This window comes from Garra rufa, chromosome 23 (genome assembly GCF_049309525.1).
Source record: "Garra rufa chromosome 23, GarRuf1.0, whole genome shotgun sequence".
NCBI lineage: Eukaryota > Metazoa > Chordata > Actinopteri > Cypriniformes > Cyprinidae > Garra > Garra rufa.
The window spans coordinates 228,943-242,218 of record NC_133383.1 but is presented as its reverse complement, the minus strand read 5'-3'; the positions used below and the strand labels follow the sequence as shown (position 1 = coordinate 242,218).

General features: G+C 35.1%; 1 protein-coding gene across 1 annotated transcript in view; it reads left to right on the top strand.

The window, feature by feature from the left end:
• The first annotated feature begins 1,961 nt into the window (after positions 1-1,961).
• The window catches only part of ttc3 (tetratricopeptide repeat domain 3), a 49,072-nt gene continuing 37,757 nt past the window's right edge, over positions 1,962-13,276 (top strand). The window contains exons 1-12 of the mRNA XM_073830172.1: positions 1,962-2,094; positions 2,190-2,317; positions 2,570-2,636; positions 2,719-2,761; positions 2,838-2,997; positions 7,255-7,333; positions 7,412-7,477; positions 7,554-7,683; positions 7,899-7,984; positions 9,229-9,323; positions 9,407-9,469; positions 9,545-9,662. Coding sequence (XP_073686273.1) covers positions 2,571-2,636; positions 2,719-2,761; positions 2,838-2,997; positions 7,255-7,333; positions 7,412-7,477; positions 7,554-7,683; positions 7,899-7,984; positions 9,229-9,323; positions 9,407-9,469; positions 9,545-9,662 — 906 coding nt within the window. The 5' untranslated portion in view covers positions 1,962-2,094; positions 2,190-2,317; position 2,570. The remainder of the gene's footprint in view (positions 2,095-2,189; positions 2,318-2,569; positions 2,637-2,718; positions 2,762-2,837; positions 2,998-7,254; positions 7,334-7,411; positions 7,478-7,553; positions 7,684-7,898; positions 7,985-9,228; positions 9,324-9,406; positions 9,470-9,544; positions 9,663-13,276) is intronic.

Sequence of the window (13,276 nt, the reverse complement as noted above, 5' to 3'; positions counted from 1 at the left end):
ATAGGGAACCGTAGGGAAAGAGTACTGTCTCCCTATGTTTGGAAAATGCTCCTCTCTTCCTTTTTTCATGCTGTCTGTAATAATAGTTTGACATTAGGCTACTTTACTTCAGCCTCTTTCACTTCTATACCAAAATGTCTCTTTCACCCATTTTCTTTTCAGTGAGTGTGAGCCCATGTGTGCACAACTATATATATATGTTTAATACATACGTGTTTGTGTGTACACATACACATGCCTCACTAACATGCACATACATAGTTGAGCACACATCAACACATACAAACACTTTTAGAAGGTAAAATGTGAAAAGGTATGTCACAAATGCAATAAAACAATATATTAGTAATATAAAACATTTTTAATAAGAGGAACAACTAGTATTTTTGCTTACACTCAACTCAGACGGTGGCCCGTTTTAACTGAAATTATTGGCTCATTTTATTCTAACACATTCAGGTAAATTGGGCCAGTAATTAATTGGCTGTTAACTTTTAAGGATATAAAGCACTCAAACCATAAATGGCCCAATTTACCTGATTTCAGCCCAAGTATAACATTTGGGACCCTGGAGCACAAAACCAGTCTTAAATAGCATGGGTATATTTGTAGCAATAGTCAAAAATACATTGATCGATTTTATGCCAAAAATTATTAGGATATTATGTAAAGATCATGTTCTGTGACGATACTTTGTAAATTTCCTACCGTAAATATATCAAAACGTAATTTTTGATTAGTAATATGCATTTCTAAGATATTTATTTGCACAACTTTAAAGGTGATTTTCTCAATATTTGGATTTTTTTGCACCCTCAGGTTCCAGATTTTCAAATTGTTGTATCAGATAAATATTGGCTTTTAGGAAAAAATGACCTTTAGAATGGGTTTGTGGTCCAGGGTCACATCTCAAGCCAGCAAATGTGATTTTTGATTAATTTGTTCTTAAATATACAATACATTTCGGTACAAAAGCATTTGGTGAATGAAAAAAATGAATCAAAGCTTTTTCATCTTATATCAAACAATAGAGATAACAGCTCTACGATTGTTCTGAGATGAATGAATCACAAAAGAGTACCATTCGGTACAATTGATATGTATTGTGCTTTGTGTATCTATAAGATATTAAAAATAAGAATAGGATTATTCATTTTCAATAACCTGGTAAAACAATATAACTGTTCTTTAAACTTACTAATTAAGTCATTACAAGGTTAATAGCATTACTGAGTTTGTTTAACTTTATTAGAAATTGCATATTTATTTATTTATTTATTTATATCTGACCACAGCTTCTGAAAAAGAGAAGGATAATCATGTTTCCACTTCATGACAGCATGAAGCATTTTTATCCCTGATGGAAAGAACATCGTTTATAAGTTTTAAAGAAACTTATTTTATTTTGCTTTCCATTGCAACATTTCTCATTTTCATTTAGTTTAACTTGATGTACTATAAATAAATAAATAACTACAACTGAAATAAAAATGCAAGAAAACTATATAGACATTTAAAGAACCTTTTTTTTATTATTTCCACTTGCAACATTTCTTATTTTCATTTAGTTTAACTTGACGTACTATAAATAAACACAACTGAAACTGAATAAAAAATGTCCAGCTAGACACCTTTCATATTAATTTTTTGTGTAAATTAGAGTGAAAATGTGTGCCTTTTTATTATTTGAGTCGCTAAAAGTTGCAAAATAAATTTTAAAAACAGTTTGATTTATTGTTAGGTGCTTTTTGAAGAAAAAGTTTCTAAAGCTAGCAACAAATTACTAAGTAATGTATCACTCCGCGAGAGCGCCAGAGGGCGCAGTGATGCGGCTGCTGTGATTCCGCGGGCGAACACTAGAGGGCGGGAACGGTTCCCGCGTGCTCAACGCTCGCGCTGCAGTTCACGCGTCAGAGAAACCATCGGAGGACATCAGGAAACAATCAAGCAGCTCTTTGGCCAAAAAAAACAACAGGTAACACGAACTGTTGACCAAATTCAGAAGAAATTCGCGGGATGTCCTACGGTTAGAACCGACCTCAGGGGTTTGCGCGGCAGCGACGTTTCAAGCAAACATCTGTAACGTTATTTCAGGTAAACATCTGCCAAGTGTCGCGTCTCGTTTAACTTCCTGATGAAGTTCATCTGTGTCATCTGATTAATCCCTAAACGTGTTAATTGTCGTGTAGGTAGCGAGCAGGTGTTGTACTTTATTGAATTCGAAGCGAGGCCCGACTGTTGGAGCTCCGGTTTCGTGTTTCACGGCAAACATTCAAATCTAACGATCTGAGGAAAAAACTCCGTCAGATGCGCTCAGGTACAGAAACCCGAGGAGGAACAGGCCCTCAGGGACATAAACCACTGCCCATGGCTTAGATAGCACACATAATGGAGATGTGAGCAGCATTAGTGTTTATAGATGTTTATTTGAGTGTGAGTCTTTTAGTAGGTGCGGCTCAGATGAGGTGCATTGTGGGAAACTAGCCTCTTTTGATCTGACTGAACAACTCTAATCTGGTCCAGAGGGAGTTTGGAGCTCTCATGTTGAGTGTTTTTGTTGTTTTCTCAGGATGTCAGACTCGGAAGACTCGGATCTGGAGGAGGGGTCAGATGTGCTGCGACACCGGACTAAGATCGTGAGTAGAGTTCAGATGAATGTGTCAGACTGTCCTGATCCTGATCCTGAACATGCTCCTCCTAATCCAGTTTCTCTCTCAGTTCTATCAGAGCCATTTCCCCTACATTCACATGGAGCCGCCGGGTGAGTGATCGAGCCGCTGTCTTCATTGATTATCAGTGGTGAGCTGCAGATGTTTGAGCGATGTTGTTTCTCTCAGATGTCATATATGAGCGCTGGACCAAGATCAAGCCGGAGGTGAAGAAGCAAGTGGGTCATCTGATGCATGTGTCTGTGTTCTGGTGGCATATCCTCCTGAGACAGCAGGACAATCACCCCACCACCTTCTGGGCCGTGGATATGGGCTTTCTGGACTCCAAGTGAGTTTTTTTTTTTTATAGATAATTTACTCATCCCCTTTTACTCATCAAAAATGTGCATGTCTTTCGTTCTTCAGTCGTGAAGGAATTGTTTTTTGAGGAAAACCTCAAGGCATGTTCTCCATATAGTTGACCTCTATGGTGCCCCTGAGTTTGAACTTCCAAAATGCAGTTTAAATGCAGCTTCAAAGGACTCTAAATGATCCCAGCCGAGGAAGAAGAGTCTTATCTAGCAAAACGATTGGTTATATTTCAGGATGCTCCGATCTGATATTCATATTGGGTATCGCTCCGGGTTAGAGTTAAGTCTTCTGAAAACACGTGAAAGGAGGTGGCAACAACTGCATGTTTATAAAATGATTTATCTTTGAATCATTTATTCAGGAGATTGCAATAGTGAATAGGGATGGGCATTTCTGATCATATTTCATTTCGAGTAATCCACAGGTTTGAGAAACGAGTACGCGATTAATCGGGGTGGAGTTTAAGCAAGGGGCGGGGCGTTTGCATCACAGAATACAGTAAACATTTAAAAGAAATAACAGCATGAGGTGAAGCTGAAGCGCTTTTTCTACATGACGCATTGTACATAAAATTAATCACATAGCCTAGATACATAAATATGTAAATGTTATATTACAAATTGAATTTATCAACACAAAATGCATGTGAGCTTGAACTACGTGCCAATCATAAAGTAATCGATATGTGTCTTATTATTTGTATAAATATTTTGGATCAGTTTTTAAAAAGATAACCTACCCTTTTCTATGTTTATAAAACAAATAAAACACATGATACTCTGCTTTTCAGTTATTTTATTCAAGCATTATTTTTAACAAAACAATATTTTATTTCAGCAGCATCACAACAGCTGTGGATCAAAAAAGTTTTTTTTTGTTAAGGTTTGCAAAAATAAAGTTCAAATGTAACTTCAAACGACTGTTAAGTAGCCCATAGCCTAACAAAAATTAGAAGCCAGCATAATTTGGCTGTGTAAACTTAAAATAAAAATAGCCTGAATATTTTTACCACAGCTATAAAACTTAAAGATTAGGTAACATAATATTTCTTTCAAAATGATCAGTCAGTAAACGTAAATTAAATAAAGCCGGCATAATTTAACTATGCTGCTTAAACTTAAAACAAAAACAGCCTGAATAGTTTAACCAATCAGAAAGAATGAAAGTAGTTTAATTTTTAAAAAATGCATTTTTAGAACCAATCGATCGTCATTTTCATGCTCGATCGTCGCTGATGGGTTTGATTAATCGATTAATCGAGTACTCGTGCACATCCCTAATAGTGAAACAAGTCTTTATTGAGACAATGTTTGAATATTTTCTCAAGACTTAAGCAATGAACATTTTGTCAGAACTACTGGTAAATTATGTTATTTTTTTAGATTTTTAGTCTTTTTTTCTTTAGAATCATGAGAGAATCATGATCTCCAATTTATTTAAAAAAGAAATTCAGTTTCTCCAGAATCAGGCACCTTTGGTTTACATGTTTATTACAGCATATAATTCGTTAAAATACAAGTTTAATTTCATGAAGTACAAGTTCATATCAAAATGCACATTCGAATACAGTCAAAACCCTCATTGAATTGGGCTTGTCGTACACTTGACGGCACGGCACGAATGGGATCGCAGCGGCAGGATGTAGTGAATGCCGTGATTGACATTTGCTTTTTTTTCTTTTTTTTTTTAAAGAAAATAACTTTTGTTTTACTAGATAAGACCCTTCTTTTTCATCTGGGATCATTTAGAGCCCTTTGAAGCTGCATTTAAACTGCATTTTAGACGTTCGCAGACACCATTGAAGTTCACTTTATGGAGAACAATCCTGAAATGTTTTCTTCAAAAAAAATTTAATTTTTTTGCAACTGAAGAAAGAAAGACATTAACATCTTAAATGACAAGGGGGTGAGTAAATTATTAGGAATTTGTTTATTCTGAACGTGGAGTAATCCTTTAAAAATCTTTGGAGAATTGATGCATGGAATATGAAGGCAAATACTGTACAAATTTGTCTATTTGAGCTCATAAAATCACTAGCGTGACGTCCCAAGGCTATTATATCTTCCAGTTGGGCTACAAAAATGTATTAGTGGATCAGGCATGTATCATTATGTTGGCTCTTTGTATTCGCTCTTAAAGGGACTGTTTGTCATTAATGCTAATCAAACAACAAAACCGCTTTAACAAAAATTAATCTATATGTGACCCGTTCTGACAAAATGTGTCTGAATGCACATGGGCTAATTTCGCGCTATAGGCAAAAGTGAAAAATTACGTTTTTGGTTGAATTTGAGGTTTTCACAAAAATGAGTGGACTAAGCCCTGTTCTAGCAATCCAAATAGTAAACATGTAAAATTACCTTTTTTTGCACGTTTTCTAGGAGGTCTATTGTTGCAGAGCACAGCATTCCAGCTTTGTGAATATTCATATCGAATTCTCTGTGATCTGAGTCCAAACCAGTGAAATATGATTGTCAAACCCTTTCAGATGAAAACAAATCACGCTGACTGACATTTGCAATCTCTCTGAGAGTTTGTGATCTCCCTATAAAGTACATTATTGCAAAACATAGTCCGTTATGTCTTGCATGAAGAAAAATCTGATGTGTAACATTTTATTAGATCCGTGCATTACAGTAGGTCTTGATGTAGATGTTAATCAAACATTAAAGACGGAATCACTCGCTGCTCCTGATTAAAATACTGTTTGCATCTTTTTTTGTTCTTTTTAATCACCAAGCTCAAATAAAAAATAGCTATATTGTGATTAATATCTGACCCTGGATCACAAAACCAGTCTTAAGTAGCACAGGTATATTTGTAGCAATAGCCAAAAATACATTGTATGGGTCAAAATGATCTAATTATTTATTTTTTAGGCCAAAAATCATTAGGATATTAAGTAAAGATCATGTTCCATGAGCTTATTTTGTGAATGTCCTACTGTAAAAATATCAAAATGTAACTTTTGATTAGTAATATGCATTGCTAAGAACTTCATTTAAACTTTAAAGGTGATTTTCTCAATATTTAGATTTTTTTTTTTTTTTGTACCCTCAGATTCCAGATTTCAAATAGTTGTATCTCAGCCAAATATTGTCCTATCCTAACAAGAAACTGACTCTTATGACTGGTTTTGTAGTCCAGGGACGCGTATAGTAATTAATATTAAGAAAAGAATATGAGGAAAATATGCAATTTTGCTCTGTGATTTTTGGTTTGGAATCTTCAGAAAACTTGAACTCGACTTTCCTCAAGATCAACTCTGCTGACTTTATCGCCTTCAAATGGCTGTAGCTCAGTCCTTTTTTTGGTCCAAAGGTATTTTAATGGAGAACGTGAAAATAAAAAGAACTCATTTTTGAATGTTGGCTCATTCAGACTCCTTTTGTCAGCACTGGTCAACATATTTAATTTATACAGTGAACACTATGCAATGTTATTTTACACTTAATTATTACAATTCTGAATGTGAACTTATGTTAAAAAAATGTTCTGTTTTATTTATCTTTGCGTGAAATTTACTTGTTCTTGTTTTTGTTTTGGTGTTCTTCAAATAATAAATTGCTCATCCTAAAAAAATGAGCCAATCTGTGACTCAAAACCCATAATGTGGTCAGAACCATGAGTTGATCTGTAGTTCCCTACTCTCTTGACTTATTTAAAGGAAAATGCAGTCATGGAAGATTTTGGTCATGCTGATGAGTTCGCAGTGAAGTTCAGCTGACGTCTTGGCAATTCAGGCTACTTAAATTCATTTTTGGCTGCCAAAATCTGAAGAATGCCTGCTTGAAGAGTTTCCAGGGATTTTGAGATTTAGCGAGCACTGAGCAGCATTCATTAAATATCAGACGTACAGTAGTAGTTCAGCACAGCTTTCTGCTTTTCCATTGCTTTTATGTAAATATGCGCTTGACAGACACGTCTGACACGTCTTTTACAGCGTCTCGCACATTAAACGCTGTTCTAAAAACAGCACTCGAGTTAAATACAAAAAGCTCAGCTCTTAAGCATGCGTTTTTCCTGTGTTTTTTTTGTTTTTTCAGTACAAACGTGCTCACATCAACTCTTAGCACTGGCAGCTTGATAACATGTCTGATTGCAACGTTTGCTAATGTTTTTATTCAAAATTCCAATGCAAAACATAAAAAAAACCCCGATACATTTGAATGAGTTGTTTAAATTAGAGAAATCGGCTAGCTGTAATAATAGTTTTTCATTGTGTGTCTTCCAGTGTGTCGAATGATTTGAGTCTGAAGAGGCTCGAGAAGATCGAGATTCTGGAAGTCATCCTGGATGCCATGGAGAGAGGCGTACGTATCTGTCCTGATGAACGTTCACTGATCCTTCAGAGGTTCCTCAGTTCTGACGTTGTGTCTTGTTTTGTTCAGCTGTCTCACCCGAACATGGAGATTAAAGCCCGAGCCATGGTGTCCTTAAGCAATCTGTTTTCTCAGGTAGGTTGCTGCGCCGATGCGGTAAGTGTGCTGTACTCGTCTGTGTTCTGACACGCGTCCGTTTGTCCGTCTGCAGCAGGAGGATTGTTTGCATGAAGCCATCGGTTGGCTGCGGAACTCTGGACCTCCTGACATTGGAAGGAAACTGATGGATCTCGGTTCGGTGGAGATTCGCTACCGGACGCTCTGCTTCATCTTCAACGAGTGTGAGTTTTGTTTAGTACCGTTGATGTCCAGACAGGTGATTAATAATGATGAAAACACACCACTGAAACGCATGTCAAACAAATATAATTCTAAATATTACAGAAAGCTACTATAACTTCTCATTGATCTAAGATGACAGTAGTTTTGGGTTCAGTGCCGTCAGCATCTGTGAGCTCCGTGACGGATCCTGACTAACCAATGTGTCATCCCACAGATTCACGTTATCTTCAGGTGATTTCGTGCAGTAGAAAGAAAGCCATGGAGGAGCTGAAATCCGAGCCGGACACTTGGAATTTATTGGTGAGAGTCTTCAAGATTAAAGGAGTAGTTCACTTTCAGAAGAAATTTAGAGATAATGTACTCACCCCCTGGTCATCCAAGATATTCATGTCTGTCTTTCTTCAGTTGTAAAGAAATTGTTTTTTGAGGAAAACATTTCAGGATTTCTCTCCATATAATGGACTTCTATGGTGCCCCGAGTTTGAACTTCCAAAATGCAGTTTAAATGCAGCTTCAAAGGACTCTAAACGATCCCAGCCGAGGAAGAAGGGTCTTATCTAGCCAAACGATCAGTTATTTTCTAAAAACATTTACAGTTTATATAATTTTTAATCTCTACATAGAGTACACCCAGAGCTAGACAAGACAAGCATTTGAGATTAGAAAATATTTTTTTTTAAGAAAATAACCAATCGTTTTGCTAGATAAGACCCTTCTTTCTTCAGCTGGGATCGTTTAGAGCCCTTTGAAGCTGCATTTTGGAAATTCAAACTCGGGGGCACCATAGAATTCCATTATATGGAGAGAAATCCTGAAATGTTCTCCTCAAAAAACATCATTAGATGACAAGGGAGTGAGTACATTATCTGTAAATTTGTTCTGAAAGTGAACTACTCCTCCTTTAAGTTTGTTTGCATATTTGACTGGAATGGAACACTCTACATTAAAATCAGTTTGAATCCAGAACAGAGTCTGGGTCTTTGTTGGAGGCAATGCGGAACCTCAATGGCTAATCATTTTCATATTTTTTGGGCATGCCCAAAAACACAATTTTATTGGCGTGAAGTGGTAGCTGATATTGGGAAAATATTAGGGGTAGAGTTGAATTTTTCATTCATAACATTGTACCTAGGAGAAATACCTAAAACAGTTCTAGACAGCGATAAAAACTTATTAAAAATACTTTAAGCAAGTAGTCGGAAAGCCATAACACATAAAATGGTTTCAGGCTGACCCTCCAACAAGAGACCAGGGGTTGGGAATTGTTAACGAAATATATTGTATGGAGATACTTACATTTACTGTTAGACTTAATTTGGATAAATGTATTAAGTATTGGGGTAAATGGATTGTGTGCACATGCCAGTGAGGATAGGTGTGAGACTGTACTTCAAAGACTGTATGGAAATTTTAGTGTCTTGACTTTGTAATGCCCATGATGACTTCTTGTTCTGTGTTATCAATAAAAATAAAAATCAGTTTGAATCCTGATTGACTGTGGAAACGGGCCAGATTAAGAATCTCCAACTCCATTTTCATTCTAGAAAAGCGAAGATATGAAGAACAAAGGAAACGAGCAATTTCAGAGGAAGAAATATGATCTGGCGTTGAAATGGTACACCAAAGCCATTAAATACCAGTAAGTGACGGAACAACCTCTCTGCTTTAAAATCCACATCAGTTTCCCATTTTCATTGAATGTTCATCCGTTCTGTGTTTCAGCCCGAGCAACCACATCCTGTATGGGAACAGAGCGCTCTGCTACATTCGCTCGGAGAAATATCTGTGAGTTGGACACAAACCGCACACAATATTCAGGAGCATTATTGATCGGTGACTGATTGTGGGAACTGTTTTCAGGAAAGCACTTGGAGATGGAAAGAGAGCCGTTATATTACAGCCAGACTGGGCCAAGGTAAATGCTGATTCACTCAAAGCACTATCATCATCATCATCATCATCATCATCATCTCTCTGTGTCAGATAAATGCTGGATATGAGTTGCACACTACGCAGTAGGGCTTGGGTTGAAAATATTCTAATCAGTTCTCATTTTGATGAACTGTCTCAGACTGCAAGCATACGGTTACATTTTGCAACCATTTTCCTGCTGGTGAGACTAAAGGGATGTAACACTATCAAAATCTCACCATACGATAATATCGCAATATGAATTACACAATATTTATTGCAACATTTAAAAAAAAAAAAAAGACATGAAGAATTGGATTATTTTTTATGTTTTAACTGGTGTTTTAGGAAGAAAAAACAAATTAGAATATAATAACAACAATTACAGCAATAGGCATATATTGTAAAACAGTTGTGCTGCAAAATGAATTAAAATGAATATTTCATAGGTATATTATTTTTGCTTTACACTAGACAAATCATAATTGTTGATTATTCCCTTGAAATTCTAATTGCGATTAATTACAATTATCACAATTTACATTGATGTTTTAAATGGCTTTATACTATTGTTTCAAGCAACTGCATGCCATTGTGTGTATATATATATATATATATATAGATTAGGCTTGGCAAGATAGACGGTGTTGACGGTGTTACCGGTTTTAAGACGCAACACCGGTGACATCACTTTTCCACCGTGACACCGTCCCCACATTTTATTTTATTTTTTTTAAAGTATGCCTATTCGTTTTTTTATTAAATATTTATTTGAATTAAATGGAAAATATAATTATAAATAATTTACATAAGACGAGAGCATGCACTATAATTAAAAACTGAACATGGCTACAATGCGTCATATTTCATTTTTTTTATCACGTGAGGAGAACGAGAGGAGTCGAATTTACAGAAAGAGAATGGCGGATGATTTAGTGTCAAAACGCAATGCAAAAGCGCCTGTTTGGCAATAAAGAGCTCTTTTCCTCGTTTGTTCTGCTTTTAAATAGCTTATAAATGCGTGCGTATTATGCTTTCACTTTCAGTTTTGCCGGTATTGGCAATTCGGCGTCAATTGTTTGAATGGACGACAACGAAACTACAAAAAAAAACTTTGAACCCAAAATATTGCCAAACGGGCGCTTTTGCATAGCCTTTTGACACTAAATCGTCCGCCATTCTCTTTCTGTAAATTCGACTCCTCTCGTTCTCCTCACGTGATAAATGAAATATGACGCATTGTAGATATGTTCAGTTTTTAATTATAGTGCATGCTCTCGTCTTCGTTCCTAGGAAACCCCCCCACCCCCACGGTGATACCGGTATTACCGGTGTTGTCACATGTCAATTAACCGGTGAGGAAATTTCCTCATCGTCACAACCCTAATATAGATATATAGATATAGATATAGAGATATAGATATAGATATATATAGATATAGATAGATATAGATATAGATATAGAGATATAGATATATAGAAATATAGAGATATAGATATATAGATATAGAGATATATAGAGATATAGATATAGATATATATAGATATAGATATAGATATAGATATATAGATATAGATATAGATATAGATAGATAGATAAAAAAATCAACAACCTGAAAACTCTTCCTGAAATACTTTTATTGCTTTTCTTGTTGCACAAATGTCAACGATACATTGGTTTGGTTTTTTCAAATAAAAAAAGTAAATGCAGTATACATAAGGATATGCCAGTATCAGTTTTCATGTTGCATTAATTGATAATGCTTTTGTCATGGTATACGGTATAATCATGATATTAAAATGTATAATAATACAGTATGACAGGTTTAATAACTATTTTTTATTACAAAAATAATAAAAATGTAAATACAATAAAGTAATACACAAAAAAATTATAAAATTAAACAATTTACACAGATTAAAGTGCAAAAGAATTATAAAGACCAATAGGCACTTTACAGTAAGATTCTTACTGATTCTTCTCAGTGTTTTGATGTACCCACAATATCGATTCGCATCTCACAACGTGGCACGCTCTAAACGCGCCTCTTAAGCAGGCAGAATAATGAACACTTTTTTTGTAATCGCGGCTTTGGACAATTAGGTAAGTTTTAGAGCTTTAGGGCTTTGAACAATTATGCAATCGTGATCGTGATTAAAAATTAAATTAATTGTGCAGCCCTACTTTACACTACAGTAGAGAAGTTACAATACTTCTTTCCTAATTTCTACACTTGAAAGAGACTGCTGTCATGTCACTCATTTAAAACACTAACTGTCAGTGAGTTGTGCAGAAATCGTAAAATGTCATTCCATTATTCATTCTAGGGTTTGTACAGCCTTTTCAGACACTTGAGTATTTCACAGAACTATTTCTAGCATCCTAAAGCTCTAAAACTTAACTAATTAAAATGTTATTTTTAAAGGGATAACTAAAAAAACCTTGGGTAAACCAACACTTATTTAAAATTAAAGATATCAAATGAAACCAGTAGGTGGCAGCAGAGCAGCACTTAATGTCTTACAAGTCATTCAATCTTACTTTTCTGCTTTACATTTTGAAATGATGCAAGTATAAAGTAAGAAAGGTCACAAAGTGCCTTGAAAAACTAACTTTTCTTTCATTTGTGACTGAATCACACACAAAGCAAGTAAAGAGCACTCTTTTTATAATCACTCAAGTCGTCGCTCAGTTCATTATAACTCTAGAGAGAAGCATTTTCATAAATATATGTGCTATATTACATATTCCTTTTATCGGTACTTAAGCTGTTCTTTAATATTTAAAGAAGTTCACTTCCAAAACTAAAATGTACAGATAATGTACTCACCCAAGATGTTCATGTCTTTCTTTCTTCAGTCGTAAAGAAATAGTTTTTTGATGAAAACATTTCTAGATTTCTCTCCATATAGTGGACTTCAATAATGCCTGTGAGTTTGAACTTCCAAAATGCAGTTTGAATCGGGCTTCAAACAATCCAAATGCGGTTGTAAACGATCCCAGCCGAGGAAGAAGGGTCTTATCTAGCAAAACAATTGCCTGTTTTCAGTTTGAAGCTTCAAAAGCCCCAAACTGTATTTTGGAAGTTACCATAAGAAGTCCACTATATGGAGAAAAATCCTGAAATGTTTTCCTCAAAAACTATTTCTTTACAACTGAAGAAAGAAAGACTTGAACATCTTGGATGACAAGGGGGTGAGTACATTATCTGTACATTTTTATTCATTTTACTCATGGGTATGCTTGAATAAATCTGTCATGAAATCAAGATTATGTCAGAGAAATGTTATTAGAATTATTTATGTGTGACCCTGGAGCACAAACCAGTCTTGAGTAGCACAGGTATATTTGTAGCAATAGCCAACAATACATTGTATGGGTCAAATGATTGATTTTTCTTTTATGCCAAAAATCATTAGCATATTAAGATCATGTTCCATGAAAATATTTTATACGTTTCCTACCGTAAATATCAAAACTTAATATTTGATTAATAATATGCATTGCTAAGAACTTAATTTGGACAACTTTTAAAGCTAATTTTTTGATGTCTAAAACTCAAATTAAAAAAAAATTTACCCTTTTGATTGTTTTTTACAAAAGCTGTCATGTGCAGTTTAAATGCTTGTTCTCAAATCATGTTAATATAGCAGTGTACCAACTGATTTCTTTTGTTGGTG